The sequence below is a fragment of the Capsicum annuum genome, chromosome 9 (assembly GCF_002878395.1).
Source record: "Capsicum annuum cultivar UCD-10X-F1 chromosome 9, UCD10Xv1.1, whole genome shotgun sequence".
NCBI classification, from domain to species: domain Eukaryota; kingdom Viridiplantae; phylum Streptophyta; class Magnoliopsida; order Solanales; family Solanaceae; genus Capsicum; species Capsicum annuum.
Window position 1 is genome coordinate 113362366 of NC_061119.1, and position 20094 is coordinate 113382459.

General features: G+C 37.4%; 1 protein-coding gene across 1 annotated transcript; it reads left to right on the plus strand.

The window, feature by feature from the left end:
• The first annotated feature begins 410 nt into the window (after nt 1-410).
• On the plus strand, nt 411-17378 carry LOC107842638 (auxilin-related protein 2-like). The gene is given in 11 exon segments (XM_016686585.2): nt 411-656; nt 659-1109; nt 2518-2849; nt 2852-3731; nt 3733-4168; nt 4307-4445; nt 4543-4640; nt 4786-4851; nt 14331-14420; nt 14941-15117; nt 16782-17378. Coding segments are annotated over 11 exon segments (2760 nt in total). The 5' UTR covers nt 411-604; the 3' UTR covers nt 16821-17378.
• The last annotated feature ends 2716 nt before the right edge of the window (nt 17379-20094 follow it).

Here is a 20094-nt window from a genome sequence, read left to right on the forward strand (position 1 = left end):
CAATCATTTTATTAAATTTTTTATTTAAATATATTAAGATTGAGAAGATAAATAAATATCTTAATATTGGACCCCTGCTGACACGGACCATGCTCCTTTAGTTAGTAAAGAAAAGGGTGTTTCCACTCAAAAAAGCCAATGGATTCAAGTCAAACGAAAAAAAATAATACTCCCTTCGTTTAAAAAAAAATACCTACTTTTCTTTTTAATTTATTTAAAAAAGAATGATTTTTTTTATAATATTTTAATTTTAACTTTTCACGTGGTATATTTAGAACTATAAGATTAAAAAATATTTTAATATATTTAACATAGTTTTAATTTAAGGGCACAAAATTTAAAAGTTTTTTTTTTTTTTTTTTAAATTTTCTGTCTTCACTTGGTAATTCTTTATTTTAAACAGGGAGCAATTAAAGAAAGAAACGAAAGAGACGAGAAAAGAGAAAGGAGAAGGCGAAGGCGGAGGCGGAGGCGGAGGAAGAGGAAGAAGCAAGAAAGATAGAAGCAGTCAGCACGATACTCACTCCTCCCCTTCTAAGCCATCCTAGTCTAGTTATCCACATACCATATTTACTGCAGATCTATCTATCTATCTATATTCCCAATGGATGACCTCGATGTGTTAGCTCAAGACTTCGGTTTTCGACCTGCTGGAAATTCGCACCAATGAGATCCGACGGCCGCTCCTCCTCCGTCCGATCATCCACCTCTTCTTTTGATGATCCTGATGGTGTGCTATTCAACGATGTCTTCGGTGGCCCTCCTAAATACACGAACACAAGTTACGCCGATTTCAATTGCGATTCTATTTTCAAATCCGGCAAGACCAATAACAACAATGATGACAACATCAAAACCTCCTCCTTGCCTGTCTATGACAAGCCAGTGTATGGCGAGGATATGTTTGACGAATTACCGGGAGTGAAAAGCAAATCCGTATCTTCATCCGATGACGTTTTTCCTACAATCACTTCCCCAAACCACAATAAGAGTCATTTTGATGATCTGTTGGGAAATTTGGGAATAAATGAACCAAAGACCAGTGCTTCCTCTGAGTTCGATGATTTACTAGCTGGCTTTGCAAGTGCTAGACCTGGCACCAGTAGCAGGTATTTTCTCATATATTTCCGAGTTGTATGCCTCATCATTCCCAAAAACAGAATTTTATTGAGATCCTAATGTGTTGTTTCTTGAGCAAAAAAGCATTTGCAAGCACCTCTTACGAAAATATTACTTGGCTGGAGATCAGTGGTTCAGAATTTGATTATTTCAATTTATTGCTGGATATCACATAATTTAAAAGCTATATGAGCTCATTTACGGATTGACATGTAGATCTATCTATCTATATTCCCAATTTATATGAGCTCATTTAAAGACTTAGTACACCACACGCCTCTGAGTTATTAAATCTATTGCTGCATTACTAGAGCTATTAAATGGTATTAGCAATGTGTTCATTATGGATTAAAACACACCTCTATTTTAGGAATTGTTTCGGGTAATAGTTTGCTTGTCTGTATTTCAGGGTTTTCATGATTCAAGGGGTGCAGCTAAGAATTTGCATAGATAAACATGTGTTGATTGTGCAATGATTATTGTGTGTAACCTGCTTATTTATTATGATTGTCAGTTTGAAGAAGGTTCTGTATCTTATGTCCTTTAATGCCCTTTTGTTTTGGGGGTATGGAGAGGGTCTTCGGGTTGAAGTTCGAATTCTCTATTCGTACAAAAGGGTCAAAATTTGGGTACTGCTCAAGATGGCGAACATGATTAGCTCATCTGCCTTCTCTGGTGGACATGGTTACCACTTCTAAGGACATAAATACTGCTTTAGAGGGCTAACATGGTAAGCTTGTCACACTTTGTATGAAGAATTGGTTGGCCGTATGAAGTTCTTGGATCTCTCTCAAATTAATAGTCTTTGAAATATCCATAAACCTTTTTGCTAATATATGGAGTAATTTCCATTTATCTGGGTATGCTTCTGATTTTCTAAATAGTGGTTGGGTGAAACTGTGTCACCTCCACAAATAAGTCCAGTCAATTTTTGTCACGGAGGTGTTAAAGTTCTGTTAGCCGGGGCGAGTGGTTCAACTGAATCCATTTAGTCGTTTGGATGTCTTGTTAAAAAGAAGTTTCTTCATTTAGTTAATTAGATTTAGTCGTTTGGATGTCTTGTTAAAAAGAAGTTTCTTCATTTAGTTAATTAGATTTTCATTGTTCATGCTTCTCTTTCATGTTATCAGAGTTTTCTGGAAACTGATGATTCAATTGTTTACTGTAACTGGAATGTGTAAGATGAAAACAAGATTGAGCAGGGAGGTTGCCAAGCTGGCCCCCGATAAATAAACTGTATTTGGTATGTGGAGAAAATTTAATATTTGCATATCATTTGCTAATTAGAGTCACTGATCAGATTAAACCATGTGTACTCCAAATGCAGGAAATATATTGCTTTAACTCGGTTGTATTGCATTTGATTCGGATATGATAAAAGCAGTGCTTTTACCTCAGGTCATTTACAGAGTCAACCTATCCCTCCAAACCAGCTGGAGATTCAAATAAAAGCTCTGGTGTGCAGGATGATCCTTTTGTCGTGTTAGAGTCGACCTCGGCGCCAGCAAATTCTACTCCCGGGGAGTTTTCAGATCCACTGGAAGAGATTGCTAAGCTTGGTAAATCTGGAACTGCGAAAACTGGTGCTTCATCAGTTGGTGGAGGGGTGTTTGATGATCTAGATCCACTTAGTGGTTTTAATAAGCCTGTTCGTCCACTTTTCCCTGAGAAGAAGACTGGAGGGAAGGACAGGAGCCCGTCAAAGGTGGGACCAGGAAGGCGTGATGCACATCTACCTCAAGAGAGACTATTGGGACACAGTCATTTAGATATTCTGGAAGCCACTCGCAGAAAAAAGCACCTGGGGATAGTTTTCAAGAGTCTCCCCATTTTGACATGCCTTCGGAAGATCCTCTGAGATCTTTTGGTGAAGCTGCTCCTCCTCCATATGCAGATAATGATCTTCATGAAACAAACTTCCAAGTGGATACATCCCCACGATCGGAACAACACGTGTGGGCTTTTGATGATATATGGCTTACTGTATCAGAGATTCCTCTTTTTACACAGCCTACAAGTGCTCCACCTCCATCGCGACCACCACCTCTAATACCACGGCACAGTTCAAAGCTAGAAGCAAGTTTTTTCGCTTCAAATGCAAGGAAGGGTGAGGGGTACTCCTCCCCTTATCACAACCAGTACTCTGAGAGTCCCAAGCCAGTTTGTCCTGCAGTTAAAAGCCCTCCAGTCTCGCAGTTGGATGAACTTGAGGATTTTGCCAGGGGTTGGTCTCAGAGTAATATTGATGAAAATGCTGATGTTCTTTCTGAAGAAGTGATGAATGCAAACTCCGTAGCTGCTGCATCAGCAGCTGCAATAAAGGAGGCTATGGATAGAGCCGAGGCCAAAGTTAGACATGCTAAGGAAGTACGAGAAAGAGAATATGCAAAGTCTGGTAAGATTAAGGAAGCTGTACATCTGGAAAGGGTTGAACAAGCAATAAATGAAGTGCAGGAAAGAGAGTTTCGAGAAAACCAGGAGAGACTAGAAAATGAGAGGCGACAGCGTGGGAAGGAAGAGAAAGAAAGAGCACAAAGGAAGGTTGAGAGAGAAAGGGAGAGAGTCAGGGAGATTGAAAAAGAAAGGGCTCGGCAGGCGGTAGAACGGGCTACTAAGAGCAGCAGCTGGGGCACGGGACAGGGCTGCTGCTGAAACCCGTTTAAAAGCAGAGAGAGCTGCTGTGGAGATGGCTGCAGCTGAAGCTTGAGGACGAGCTGAAAAGGCTGCAGTTCAGAGAGCACAAGCAGAAGCTCGCGAAAGAGCTGCAGCAGAAGCTAAAGAAAGAGATGAAAAGGCAGCTGCAGAAGCAAGAGAAAAAGGACATGAAAAAGCTTCTGATGCGAAGGCGGTAGTTGAGGCACGAAGGCGAACGGAGCGAGCAGCAGTAGAGAGAGCAGCTGCAGAAGCTCGAGAAAGGGCAGCTGTAGAGGCTCAAGAAAGGGCAGCTGCATCTGCAAGGATGAACCAACAAAGAAATGATAATGATCTTGAATCCCTTTTTAGTATGGGTAGAGTCAGTAGTGCACCAAAGATGAGAACAAGTACTCCTGTGAGTAGTGAACAGCATTAAGATATAGCCTATTGTTCTAGCAACAACACTGTTCATATTAATTATTTTTGATTAGTAATGATAAGTGTTTGTTGTTCTTTCTTGCTGACCTTTTACTTTGTTCGCTTCCATTTTCAGGCCAATGTATTTGATTCACAGTTCCTGAATAAGGCAGGATCTGAAGGGCCAAAATCAACAGCTGGTGTAGCCTCCTCTAACATGAGGAAAGCATCTTCCACTACTAGTTTCGTGGATGATCTTTCTTCTATTTTTGGAGGTACTTCCACTTGTGTCTTCATGATCTAACATTATGTATCTGATTTGGTTGTAAGTTGTTTCTCCCAGCTTTACTGTGTACTGTTCAACTTCACCAGCTTCTGCATCATCTGGAGAATTCCAAGATGTTGAAGGGGAAACTGAAGAAAGAAGAAGAGCAAGAATAGAACGTCATCAACGTACTCAGGAGCGTGCGGTATGCGTTCTGAAAAATGATATCTTTCCTTCTAGTTGTTGAATATTCAGTACAATTTTCTGTTTACAGCTTTTAGCATGTAGTCTATTAGTGTTCACACAGTAGGTTCTGTGTATTTATTCATAGTTGTTGTGTATGTGGTCAGGCTAAAGCTTTGGCTGAGAAGAAATAACGTGACCTTCAAGTGCAGAGGGAGCAGGAAGAAAGACATGTAAGTTCTGTTTTGATAGAAAACTTGCAAAATCTATAATTAGGAATTTGGTTGCCACTGATATGGTCCGTCGCTTCTCATAGCAGTGTTATTGAAGGCAAAAAGTGTAAGATGCACTTAGGATGGGACTTTAAGCCCAAATAAAATACATGTTTTAAGAAAGAAAGGCACAAATGAAGAAAAAGCGAAATATAATGTAGTTGAAGAATAAATGGTATAAGCTGAAACAACAATTATATGAATTAAGTAATTGAAGAAGTTACAACTGGATGAAAGATTTACTGTTTAGTGTTGCTCTCGTCAAGACAGAGCCAATGAGCAATGAGGCAAAGGCCTAATAACCAAGTAGAAATACTGTAAGAAAAATGTGCTCTGACTTGGAAAATGTGCCAAAACTTTTCCTCTCAATCTTCTCTCTCCTAAAGTTTGCTGTCAACTTTCTCTGGTGACTTCTCTCTTCTCTAGACATGGGAGAGAATATTTTTTATTGCAGGCGAAATCTTTTGAATTATTAAACATTAGTGAAGATTGCGATCGGTCGTTCACTTTGATTAAACGTGGGAGGAGGTTTACTTGCAGCATCAGAATCGATGAAGCAAATCTGCGTTGGGTTTGTTAAGATCTCCTTGAAGTTTCTCAGGTAAGAGGAAATCGATGTAGAAGGCAGGCGAGGAAGATCCAATCCTATTCATACAGGGTGGTCCAAATTTCAACATCCATGGACAGTATGTGAGAATAGAATCCTTGCTGGGGGAGAAAATAGCATCAGTGATTATCCCTGAGAATGACTGCAACTGGGGGTGGGAAGATATAGCAAGGAAGATCAAAAGATTTCTTGGGAAGGCTGTAAATCCACGGTTTCAGCTTGCAGATCCAAAGGCAAATTTTCAAGCAGCAAAAATTACTAATTGGCCAACCAATTCTGAGAATGCTTCACTGCCCAGTCAACAGAAAACGAGAATTATCTTGCGAAGTGTCTAATTGGGACGTTCAATGACTTTTAATATCAGCCCTAATCGAGAGATAATTCAAAAGTGGTTTCTCAACAGATGGCAAATCAGTCAGGGCGTAGAGTCACCCCAGTGATACGGGAATAATCTCGGATATGGACTTAGGAGAGTGCGTGTTGGACCCGAGCCTTGGCATGTACAATTGAAGTGTAAAAGAGGCCCAAAATGCACCCAAATCAGCCCATAAATTACAATAAATTACACTAGATGGGTGCCCACTCTTTGAAGGGTCTTTTGGTCATTTTAAGTTATATTTTGTAATAGTTATAAAATGAACATTGTAGGGTTTTTAGATTTAGTTTTTTGATGATATTTGTGAATCTTGAAAGACCAAAGAACACAAGTCCTCTCTCCTTGAGGCACCAAAACCGAACCTAGGATACAACAATAGGGTGGATTCTCTTTTGTTGTTGCTTGCTTGGAAACGTTGATGTTAGAGAGGTGCAATCCGATCTTGTGTCACGTAAGAGATAGGTTTATTGTTGTGTGTAGTGTTAAGGGTCCAAGAGTGTCCATTCTTGGGTTCTTAAGATTATACCTTCATGTGGTCTATCTATGTATTCCTTTACTTTCTTGCAATCATGTTTAGTGTTTGTGTTGTAATCTTGTGTTCTTGTTGTTATTATTAAATCCGAATCTTGTGCCTTGTGTTCATCTTGTTCTTCAAGTATTGTTGCTGTTTTGGTGTGAAATACACCTTGCTCACCTTGTATTCTTATTATATTTGTGAATCCGAGAGAGGTCTCCAATCGGTCTAAGGTTCTTAGTGATTTGTGGACTGTTTTGGAGTGTGTTTGCGGACTGTTTTTGAGTGATTTCGTGTCTTTGAATTTCTTATCATATCACCCAGAAATCACAATAAATTACTCTTCGAGCTACCCTCCAAGCAGGAAGCTATAAGTAGTAGGTAGTCACTTCTTTTTTTGGGTATACCGCTCTGCGAGCAGAGCGAACGAACAAACAAAAATCTTTACGAATATCATGAATAGCCGTCGCCCCTTATCTCCTCATCTTCCTATTTATAAGCCACAACTTCGACATTTTCAATTTCCCATAGAATCTTCGAAGTTTAGTTTGGTTTGAGGTATAAGGTATAATAATTCTGGGATGAAATGTATGATTATTTTATCATGCAGTTGGAATTAGGTAGTCCCGGGATTATTTATCCCACCATTTATATCATAGTGATGGGATAAGTTATCTCATATACATAGTGGAGTAACTTATCCCTGATAGCTGATAGCTGAGATACAGGGAGATTTTGTCTCAGAGAACTCCTGAGAACTTGTTCTAGGGTTATGCATCTTTTTTGCTTTTTAATGTGTCTATTTCCTTAGCGTCTCCAAATTGTCCTGGTGGCTCTTTTTTTAATATTCTTTCGGGCAATAGGGTACTACACCTTTCGTGTTTCGTTTTCCTGCGAATTGAGTCAATGTAGTTTACTTTGCTAATGTCATGCGTAAGACACTAGTTTCAAAGCCTCTACAAATAATACGTACATGTATGGTGACTAAACAACTATGCTACTATTCATAACCAAATGTAGAGCCTAATACTGAAAATCCTAGTAAATTGCAGGCACTATAATCAGCAATTAACTATCTGGAGTGTTTTGTTGCTGCATAAAACGTACTTACGTAGTAGTATTTTTAGTTTGGGATGAAAGGGACAAACAGAGCAAGAATCAACACAAGTAATTCATGTAGCTAACTCAACTAATTTGGAGTGAGTTATTGTTGATTGATTGTGTTAATGTGCGAAATTGAATTAGCCACACTTACGCATAGGGGTGTGCATTATTCGAATTAAATTGAAAAACCAAACCAAATCAAATTGAATTTTAATTTGAAATGGTTTATGATTTTTTGGTTTGGTTTCGGATTTAGAATTTAAGTTTTTTGTTTTTTTTATTTGGTTTTGGATTTAGAAAAATAAAAATCGAGAAAGCAAAGAAACTGAATTAACAATATATGTGCACGTGTGTGTGTGTATATATATATGTACATACTAGTTTCATTTGGTCTGGGCTTAGTTAATTAAAGATAGGGAGACAGACGCTTGAATCTAAAGGTTTTCGGTTAAGTAGAACCAAGACGGAGTATATGTCGCAAGAGGATGGAGAGTTTGTGAAGCTGGACTCTCAGGCCATTCAGAAGAGGGAGAGTTTTAAGTATCTGGGATCTATAATTCAGGGTAATGGTGAGATTGACGAGGACGCATCCTATTGGGGCAGAGTGGTTGAAGTGGAGGCTCGCTTTGGGAGTCCTCTGTGATAAGAAGGTGCCCCCGAAGCTTAGAGGTAAGTTCTACAAAGTGGTAGTCCGATCGGCTATGTTATATGGAACGGAGTGTTGGCCAGTTAAGAACTCCCATATCTAAAAGTTGAAGGTGGCGGAAATGTGGATGTTGCAATGAATGTGTGGACATACCAGGAAAGATAGGGTGAGGAATGAGATTATTTGGGAGAAGGTGGGAGTTGCCTCGGTGGAGGATAAGATGCGAGAAGGGAGGCTATGTTGGTTCGGGCACGTGATGAGGAGGGGTCCTGATGCTCCAGTACAGAGGTGTGAGACTTTGGCTATGGATGGTTTTAGGCGGGGTAGAGGTAGACCGAAGAAATATTGGAGGGAGGTGATTAGGCATGATATGGAGCAGTTACAGCTTACAGAGGATATGACCCTTGATAGAAAGGTGTGGAGGACGCGGATTAGGGTAGAGGGTTAGGGGGTGAGAGCGCATCGGTAGTAGTAGGCGAGCGCTCCTTTGGAGCTGGAGTTTCTGGTTCGTAGTGTTGTGGCTGTAGCTTTATCTTGGGGCTAGCAATGTTGGTTTATTTTGCATCCCGTACTAGTCTATTATGCACGTATCTTTTGTGTTTATTATATTGTTAGTTTGTTTTGCGTACCATACTAGTTTATATGTGCTTACTTTTTATGTTTGTTATACTGTTATTGGTTCTAAGTCGGGGGTCTATCGGAAACAACCTCTCTACTTCTCCTGAGGTAGTGGTATGGTCTGCGTACACTCTACCTTCCCTAGACCCCACTAGGTGGGAATACACTGGGTATGTTGTTGTATAATCTAGTAGCAGCTAAGCATGTCGCATTCATAAATCTTCATAATTATCAATAAAAGTAGCCACATAATTATGTACTTTTTAAAGAAAATATTATGCAATACGACAAATACCAAAATAACGAGGTACAAGTAATTTGACATTTTATAAGATAATACTCCTTTATTCCAAAATAAATGAATTGTTGAGCTATTTTTCATTGTTCAAAATAAATGAATTGTTCATTTTTCAGTGGACATGTATGGAAATTTCTTTCAATTTTATCCTTTTATTTAATGAGATTCTTAAGTACTTCACATTTTCAAGGAGAGCAATTTAAGAACAATTAAAAGAGTAATAGTGGAAAGTAACCTACAATTTATGTCCTAAAAGATTTTTCTTAAGGGATGTATCATACCCCAACAATTCAATTATTTTGAAATGGAGTGAGTATTTTGAACTTTGAAGTATGTAAAATATTTACAACTTGATGAAGATCAAATAGTATACGTTCTTCGTCCCATCACATTTTTTTTGAAAGATATTTTCCTAATCTTTAAAGCTAAATTGAGTTAAATTAATTTAATATTTTAAATTAAAATTAAAATATTCAAAAACTATATGAAAAGTACTATACATATCGATTCTCCCATTAATATTGTGAAAACAATTTCAAAATATTAATAAAAATTTATGTAATTTGGTCCTCAAAAAGTGAAACGTAATAGTAAATATTTTGGGATGAAGAAGTAAAAAATAATTTAATAAAGAGTACAAAGAGATTCATAAAATGTTATTATATAAATCAATCACAAAAGCTCATATAGAATTTCTTTTTTTAGAAAAAGGGGAACTTTCAGAAATAGCATACATGTAGGTGAAAATAGGCCTGCATAGCTACATTTTCTAAAATTACAACTCGTAGCCCATGTAGTTATTGTATTTATATCAACTATTATCAACTGTATTTGTATAGAGAATATAAAATGCAAAAAATCGAATATTCGATTTCATTATATACAAATACTGTGATTAAGCTATTTATAATATAGAATCATATAAACATAAATTCAAGAAAATACAAAAGACAACATGTGAAGCTGGTCATAAGAATCGAATACAATTGATAACAATACAATGATACACAATGAGGTTGGAAGAGACGGGAGGAGAGTAGCGAGAGAGAGGGTGCAATATAGTTAAGTTAGGCTATGGATTATAAATAATTGAAACTTACGCCGAGTAGGTTAATTAGGTGTTTATGTTTGTTAAGCCATGTAGTTTTCTAAAAAAAAATGATGATCGCTTGAGGGATGTGAGGATTGAGGACTGCAAAACTTTTATGCATAAAAAAAATTAAACGTGACACCTAAATATTAATTCATGTCAATGAATGTTTATCAAGTTTAGAAAATAAAGCATTAAAAAATAAAGATCTTCAAAATGGCAAGGTAAAAAAACTAATAGAAAGTAAACTCTAAGGACAAACAGTAAATTTGACTTTAAAAGATAAGATCATGACATAGAACTAATTAATTGAAAAGATTGAAATTAAGTTGGAAACTTTTGTGAGGACTAGCAAAGTCCTTGGTTTTGTCTCTTATATATATATAATGTTTAGGTTTAGAATTGAGTTCGACTTCACCCAGAGTTAATTGCATTGGAACTTTCATTATAATTTAGCTTATATTTTATCTTTGAATTGTGTTTTAAATTTTTGCTCGTGACATTTGTTAAAAGGTATATTTAAGAGATTCAATATTAAATACTTCTCTTTGTGTAAAATTTTATCTTTTTCAAGCATGCAAATATAACTTTGATTATGTTATTAATTATTGACATAACCAAATAGCCAAACCGAAAAAACCAAATTGATACCAAATTAAATTTATTTGGGTTTGGATTGGGTTGCACTTCTTTAAAATTGAAAATCGAATAATAGAAAACCAAACCAAAAAACTGAATAATATGTATAAAACGACTTGAGTTTACAGCGTGAGAACATAATAATGGTGGAATCTGTGAAAATACAATACTGATACAACGTTTACATTCTGATAAGGTCTGAAAGAGGGACTGAAAATACATAACTGACTCTAACTGACATCTGTGAAGCCTCTACTATATTGACGATAGATAGCTAGGACGCGATCCCAACTATCACTAATCAATACATGAGAGTAAGGAAGTAAAGTACATAAATAACATCTAACTAAAGTCCCTGAAGTAGGAGGACTCGTCATCTGCTGGCTGGAATCTACAAGCTGTCTGAATATGGTATGCGTACTACAACTCGTACCTACATTATGAGACAATGTAGCACATAGACATATATGTGGATCAGTACTTTGAGGATGTACAGAGTATATGAGGTTGAATGCATAAGTAAAATATAATATCAATCATCATAATTTGTAAAACAATGCATGCTAAATGTAAATGACTCACATAAGTTGGAATATTTGAAATATTGAAATATGCAGCAATAGGAAGCAAAACTTACTTTATAAATCCTGTGAGCCGTAACATTTAGTTCTAAAGGATGAGCTTGTATTCTCTCTTTAAATCATCATGTCTAAGTTTAGAAAGGACTCACTCTAAAATCTGAATTCTAAAAGCTAAAATCTGAAGTTACTATCTTTCTTTAAAACATAATTTGAGTAAAACTTGTGAGCCTTTGCACTTAGTTTTCTAAAAGCTTTCTGTTACTATTTCTGTTCTAAGATCTGTAGTCTGAAAGGAAACTCTTTAAAAACTGTTTTGAAAAAGGAAATACTTCATCTCAAGACTTTAAGAATCTTAAAACCATAGCTTTCAAAACATATGCTTTTATCTTAAGGCTTTAAGCCAATAAACTGTTTTAAGAGTAGGGGACATCTTTTCTTCTAACCGACATACACCATGTGAGCATCCATGGAGTCCCACGTCTTTGCCCTCTTATGTAGGGCTGTTCTACCCTTGTCATCGGAATAGAACTTCTTATCTTAAGTGATCACAATCTTATCATCCACGTAGAAGTGGGAATAATATTAATCCTACGGTGGCACGTAGTTCTGGGGCATGAAACCTTGATAACATACCCATCTCGGTGCTAAATACTACTCCCATTCTTATGCTCAAAATCTTAAGAAATCTACTTCAAGAAAAAATATAGCACAAGGGTTTACAAGAAAATCAATTATGCTCTTTCTTTTCTTTAAATCTCAAGTCTTCTGAACAAAGTGAATTCTTTATCTTAGCTTAGGACCAAAAAGGTCAAATCTTTATCAAAATCTGAGAATATTCTTATCTGAGGGTGCTCATAGCACAAATAATCTTGAAATAGCAATCTTAATTAGGGTTTAATGACTCATGCATCAAACTCATGTTAAAACATCATAATATTCATGCTTGGTAATGTAAGCATTTATAAATCAACTAAAAATTTGGAAATTTCTGCAACAGGCATGAAAATATGAACATAATCATGTAATTCAACTTCTAAATCATTGAAAATCTCATAAACTTGTAAATAACAATAGTGGGTATAAACCCTAACTTCAAATTCATGGAAAATCACATAAAATTCAGTAAATTCATAATTAAAATAAGTTTTGGGCACAAGGACGAAGAGATTGTCCTTGTTCATAACGCCACATACCTCAATTGATGATCTTAGATGCTAAAACTTGAATCTTGGATCTCTATTGATGCTTTGAAGATGAATTCTTTGAGTTCTTGTATTGAGAATCCTTAATCTTGAATTTCTTTGGGGAATTAATGGAGGAAATTTGAATTTTTTGGGGAAGAGGTTAATGATCTATGGTTTTCTTTTCCTTGAGAGAGAATGCTTTGATTTGGGGAAAATTCAATAAAGAATGACTTGAGAATGATTTTAGGGATTAAATCATATCTGGACGAAATAAAATTATGGGAAAAGGCCAATTTAACCCTGGACAAAGCTTTTAATTTTCGTCGAAATTTTCCGAAATAGGCACCTGGCGCGACGCGCCGTGATCGCGTCGGGTCACTGGAAATAGACAACTGGGAACTGAGGGCTTGGCGCGACGCGGAGGAAATGTGGTGCCCTTTTGAAATATCATTTTGACCAGCAACGCGACGCGGTAAGATTGCGTTGGGCTACTGGATTTTGACAAATGGGAAAATGGACCATTCCGCGACGCGCCAATATCGCGGGGGTCCAGTGGAATTGATGATTGCCATTTTTGCCTTTTCCGCGACGCACTGAGAGTCCAGGTGGCACACTGTCAACTTAAAAATTCTCTAACTTCTCAACTGAGTGTCGGATTTGGGCGAATTTGGTATCGATGAAAAGCTTATTCAATAGTATTCATTTTGGAAGCTATCCCTTAACATTCTAGGAACGAATTTTTAAGTTAGGAAAACACGGGGTATTACAATATCTCCCCCTTGGGAACATTCGTCCTCGAATGTGGCTAATTAGGCTGAAATCACTTAGGAATCTGTGGATATAAGCTATCATGCACAACTAGAATAAACTGTATGACTGAATCCCAACGTAGTGGGCTACTGAACTGATCCGTGAGTGCATGAACTTTCATGAAAAATAGCGATATGGCTGAAATCGAAATGAGAGAGTCAACGTAGGGGTAATGATTTCTTTAGCCTAGATCTTATTTCGTGAGAAAAAGATGAGAGGTTTACGACATGAAAACTCTATGAAAACTCGGGGCATTACAACATCTCCCCCTTGGGATCGTTCGTCCCCGAATGATACAGATTTGGTTGAAATACTAGGAAAAGAATGAGATGATACGCAGGATATTTATGAATTGAATCATAACTTAATATCTGAATCTGAAACTGATGCTTGATGTATATACTGAGATAGTTCCGCAATTTACATAAATGCGAACAAACTGCCTCTTGAAATGGCCATACTTACGAAATTTCAGGTAGTAAGACTAGACTAAACTGAAAGATGGAAAAGCTATAGAGATACTGTCAAACTGCATTGCTGGCAACTGAAATGCTCATACCCCGATGGAGTATTTCTTCAACACTTTTTTTTTTAGAATCTCTAACAATATTAGGGAGTAAAGAAGTTTGGGCATGATCTGAAACATCTGAATAAGGAATTTCAACATTGCTGCGGATCTATAGCACGGAACATTTGAAGTGCTGAATATTTTATCAGTCATTTGAAGTGCTGAATACATTGTGTTAAAGCTAGGAAATTAATATCGCTCCATATTCATTGTCTTTATACATGTGACATTCTTTGTGAGCAAACATGAGCCAGGTCTTGCTGGTTTCATGGTTCAACTCAAATTGTTATAGATGAGCTTGCGTTCTGTTATTTCCTTTTGAAGTTATATTTGTATCATCATCCTTTGCTTCTTTGACTTTTTCTGTTTATTCCTTAAATCTTATTGGTTTACTAATTGTTGCAGAGAATTTCTGAAACATTAGATTTTGAGATCAAGCGATGGGCTGCTGGAAAAGAGGGAAACCTGCATGCACTTTTATCAACTTTGCAATATGTATGTTAGGTTTCCAAACACAGCGTGTCAATATTCTGTTTAAAATAATCCCTTCCCATTAGAACCCCTGCCATCTGAAGAATGCTGGTTTGGTTTTTCTTCTAAAAGAGAAATTCTAGGAGCGAAACATAAGCACACAAAAGCTCAAACTGTCTATTTTCCCGTTTCGTTGCTAATAGTAGTCCGTCTATATTTTCTTGGAGATAGATACTCTCGGTACTCCCACTTAAAAAAGGAAAATGGAAGTTCATAAGCAAAAGAGACTATGATTTCGAATCTCCTGGGAATCATAATTTTTTTGATCTAGTTTCATATAGGTCATGATCTACTTCTTGACTATCTTATACTTCCCCAAATATCTGAACTTTCTGTACTTCCTGATAATAATAATGTAATGTTGCTCAAAGTCACTTAAACTTTTATTTTTCCTTCTGATGTGAATTTCTCATATTTTATTTTTCATCAGGTGCTTTGGCCTGAATGTGGTTGGCAGCATTTCTCATATTTTATTTTTCATCAGGTGCTTTGGCCTGAATGTGGTTGGCAGCCTGTGTCCTTGACAGATTTGATTATGGGCGCCTCTGTCAAAAAAGTATATAGCAAAGCAACACTTCGTATTCATCCTGATAAGGTGCAGCAAAAAGGTGCCAACCTTCAACAAAAATATATTGCCAAGAAGGTTTTTGACCTACTTAAGGTATTTATCTGTGATCAATGCATCTCAAATCCACGCGTCACAAATTGTTGTCTTTTGTGTTTCCTTGGATCACACATGTATTAGGTTACCAGCAACTGTCAGGATTTAACATTATCGTAAAGGAGGTATAAAGTTACTCCTTTCTAAGGCATGAAGGACCTGTTCTTCTATTGTTGCTCTATGCTAGGTGGACCTATTGAGAGTCGTGATGGAGCCAAGACTCGGGTTAGTCGGTTAGAATGGTGGGTGGAGACTCAGAGCACTGGCACTTCTAGTGGAGATGTGGTTTTAACATGGATAAACACTTAGCTAGTTGCTATTTCCCTTGGTGATAGATGAATTAACACGGTAAATTCAAGGTGAAGTGTCATGGGTGTATGCTATTTGCGGATGACTTAGTACTGATTGATGAGACAAGCACAAAGTTAATACTAGGTTGGAGATGTGGAGATAAACTCTCGAGCCTAAAGGGTTCCGGTTGAGCAGAACCAAAATATAATATTTGGAGTGCAAATTCAGTTATGTGATGCATGAGGCAGGCGTGACTGTGAGGCTTGACATACAGGCTATTCCTAAGAAAGATAGTGTCAAGCGTCTTGGGTCTTTAATTCACGGAAGTGGGACACCGACACCGACGATGATATCTCACATCGTATTAGTGTTGTGTGAATGAAGTAGAGGCTCGCCTCTGGAGTCTGGTGTGATGAAAAGGTACCACCTAAACTTAAAGGTAAGCTCCATAGAGCAGTGGTTAGACCAACTTTGTTGTATAGGTTGGCGTGTTGGCCAATCAAGAACTTCCAAGTTCAGAAGCTTCAAGTTACAAAAATGAGGACGTTGATATGGACATGCTAGGAATGATAAGACTAGGAACGAGGATATTCGAGCAAAGTTGGGAGTGGCCTCTCTTGTTGGTCAGATAAGGGGACTGAGGTTGAGATGCTTTGAGCATATGAAGAAGAGATGCGCAGATGCACCAATGAGGAGGTGATAGAGGTTGGATATAGTGGGTACGAGGAAAGGTAGAGGTAGGTCAAAAGAAGTAATGGGGAGGGAAGATTAGACAGGACACCGCAGTTTCAACTCCGAGGACATGACCTTAGAAGGTGTGGAGGTCGTGAATTATGGTAGAAGGTTAGTAAGCTGTAGAGTGTTGTCTTGCGTCCCGGCGTATTTAGGCTTGGTAGTGTCTGTAATAGAATTAGCTTTATTCTTGCAACGTCTGGCTTTTGATCCATCATCAATCTGTTGTTTATGGTGTTTTGGTTATTGCGCTACTTTGTTGTTGTTACTGTTTCTGTATTAGTTGTGCTTCCTTCAGTATCATTTTCTGTTCGTACTTTGATTTGTTGTACTCAAGCCAAGGATCCTCCGAAACAGCCTCTCTACCTCCATGAGGTAGTGGTAAGGTCCGCGTACACTTTACCCTCCCCAACCCCACTCATGAGATTTCACTGGCTCTGTTGTTATTATTCATATGTTCTGACTACATACCTCTTTCTCCAATTTTTTGGGCAGGGTTCTTGCATCTTTTTACTTGAGTTGCATAGCTTGAGTTATATGCCTATACTTCTGCAAAAATTATCATCGTAATATATTTTTTCTGCCCATGTTTTTCCGACTGCATAACTCTCTTTAGCTCATTCTCAAGTTATATTTTTCAGGAGGCGTGGAACAAATTCAATTCCGAGGAACTCTTCTAGATGCTGTATTTGATTAGATTTAGCTCTCTTTTGGGATTTTCAGAGGTGGGTAAATTTTTCCTAAAGTACGCTCGTCTTTGCTATGTCTCTGATATCTGGCATTCCCCAGCATGAGGCGTTTGGTTGATTTCTAAAGATGGTCTTTCTAGCAGTGATGATGAAAGTAAATTCACCGTGTCTGTAAATTCATGTCAATGTCAGAGACCTGTGGGCAACTGGTTGGTGTAGAGTAGCATTATTTCCAATCCTGTTGTGCCTTCTATATTGCATTTGGTCACCCTCTGCAGGTGATCATTTTGTCTTCAATATTCTTTTTTGGTTTCTTTCCTGTGATGCTGCATTTGTTTGTGCTGGAAGCATTTGTTTGTGCTGGAAGAGATATCAGTGTTGTCAGCTAATATGCAACATGGAAGGAGCATTAGCAGCGTATCATACAAGATGTAAAATCCTATGTAATTTCCCATTCATTTATGTGAATTTTGTTTTACATGAGTAAAAACAATCTCTTTAGATTTTATAAGATCGAGTATTGTCAAAGCTCGTATGCTTCATTTCAAAGCTGCATCAAAGCTCGTATGATTAGTTTCAAAGTTCCTCGGACAGGGCCGAGTTGGGTGCCTATTTGTTATAATACATACCATGTTTAAAAAAGAATGGCTTGCTTTGACTTGACATTAAGTTTAAGAAAATAATTAAGACTTTTTTAATTGAATGTACCAAAATATTTTAATATTATGGTCTTAACCACGTTGTGTGGGAAGTTGGGAGTTAAAGATTTGCCAAAACAAGGTAACATGCCATTTTTTTTAAAAGGACTAAATAGAAGAGTAGAAATTTCAACGTAACACATTTCTAGAAAAGTAAAATTGCTCCTAGGCACATTCCCAAGAATGTTCTCTCTCCTTCCTGGGAGGGGAAACCATCTGTTTTCGGTTGTTCCTTGTGGAAAACACCCTCCTTGTTCCCCAAATCTAGGCTACCACCTTTTATGGTAAGTCCCCTCTCTTTCTCTTCTTCTCTTTCTTACCAATCAGGCTACTATTTTTGGTTCTCCTTTTCAGACATGAAAAACAAAATTTACTTCAGATCAAGGGGCAAATCATATGACATTACGAAATTGAATACATCATCAAAAACTTAATTTGATTGGCCAATGGAGTCGAAAATTTCTATCAAAAGAATGGTGTTATGCAGAGGAACTTTGTTGTTAATATGCAAAAGATTAAAGGAGGCTTCTGATATCAAAGGCAAAAGCTTCAAATCTTGGAGTAGGGTTATCTCGATCCGTATTTAATGCACTCTTAAATTTAATAGACATGGTAGGTACATCACAACCATAACCGTTAAGGGACCGAGCAGAACAATGATCATTATTCCAGAAAACTCATGTAATGAAGGGTGGGAAAGGTTGACCATTAAAGTGGAAAACTACACCAATAGGAGTTCAGAGTCTCAAGGAGTTGTAATTACATCTGGAGAAATAATATAAAATAGCCTTGAAGGAAAGGGTAATATCGTAGGGGATTTAAATAAAGAAAATAGACTATGAAGAATGTCGATAAGTCTCTACTTCAACCTTCAACCTGGGAAGATAATGAATTGTTGAGAAAATGTCTTGTTGGTAGATTCCATGGAGAAGAAAAGGCGCCAACATGAAACGAGGTCCGAAACTAGGCTCAACAGACCTAGAAAGGAGCCCCAAACAATTTAGTCTGTGATATGAATGGATTTGAATTCCTCTTCGAGTTTCAAAATTGAAAAATAGCGGAACATGTTCTGATGGAAGAATGGAGACAACAAGGACGCAGTTTGAAATTAGACTGGTGGTCATCAACAAAAAGGGCGATTCATGAACATTCTAGTTTGACTGGTTCTCGATAAGAGTTCTACTAGGTCTTCCTGGTACTTATGGAACAAAGAGGTCATGAATAAGATTGGAGATGACTCTGGCAGGTGGCTAGAGATGAGGAAGAGGCGGAGCTGAAGAATCACTTGAGATGGGCGAGAATTCGAGTTCGAGGACCCAAGGAAAACATTCCGATGAAGGTAGAGATCACAGATGACAAACTAATTTTCTGTTTCTCCAACAACCTTCAGACCGGAAAAGGAAGGGGAATCGTGTAATCGAGGCGACAACCTGTTTGTAGGGCAAAAAAATGAGGGCAACTATGAACATGATGGTGGCATACCTAGTAGACATGAAAAGAAAAAGAAGATTTCAAAAGAAAAAGTTATAGAGTTCGAGATATATAATTGTTGGGGAAATATATGGGTAAACCTCCACGTGGAAAGAGAAAGCGGACCCACTTGGCTTTACTACACTTGGCTTTACTAGAGGAAAATAAAAATTTTAATGAACTATTGATCGGGTTAATGAAAATAAGACACCGTCTTTAGGGGCCTTTTAAAATAAACTTAAGAACTTTGTTGAACATTTTATTGAGATTCATCCCCCACTAGGAAATTATGAAAATATTTTCATCTACTGTACCCTAATTATTGAAATTGACTTTTACATGCACATGAATGGAGGAGACTAGAGTAAGAAAGGGGAAAATCTGCAAATTGTGAGCTTTACAGGGGAAATTATAAGGAAAGATGAGAACAATAGCAACATGGAGGAGGCGTATATTGAAATTGATGAACAGAAGAATTTGTTTGAAGACCAAATGGTTCTTGTGCAGAAACTGTGCCCTTTAGCAATTGACGACAACATTACGGAGGACGATCTCGATTCCTATGCATCGCTGAAATTTTATAGTAAACTGATTAAATTAAGCCAGCTATTTGGGATGTGCACCGGGGGAGAGGGGTGTACAAATGAAAATTCTTCTCTCTAATAAGGAGAATGCAGATAAAACAAATAATTCAAGCAACCAAACAATACAAAAAAAGAAGAAATTTGATCTTTAATGTGAAATTCAAGGAGGGTAAGTTGAGGAACAGAGGGAGGAGAATAATAATTGTTGAACTATGAGGGTCATAATTCCTTTTTAAAATGTGAGGGGGTTAAACAACGAAGGGAAAAGGGAGTTTGTTAGAAATTTGCTTAATCAATGAGGAGCTGATGTGTATATTCTTTTAGAGACTACAATTCAAGGGAACATTAGTAGTTTACTTCATAGTATTTGGAGCAATAGGTGGTTAAATGAAGTTTATGAAGAGGTAGACGGGTCTTGTGGGCGAATCTTAATTTTTGGAATAAAATGATGTGGGATGGGATGATGGTTGAAGCAAGAACTCAATGTATATCCTATAAATTCTCCGGTTAGAC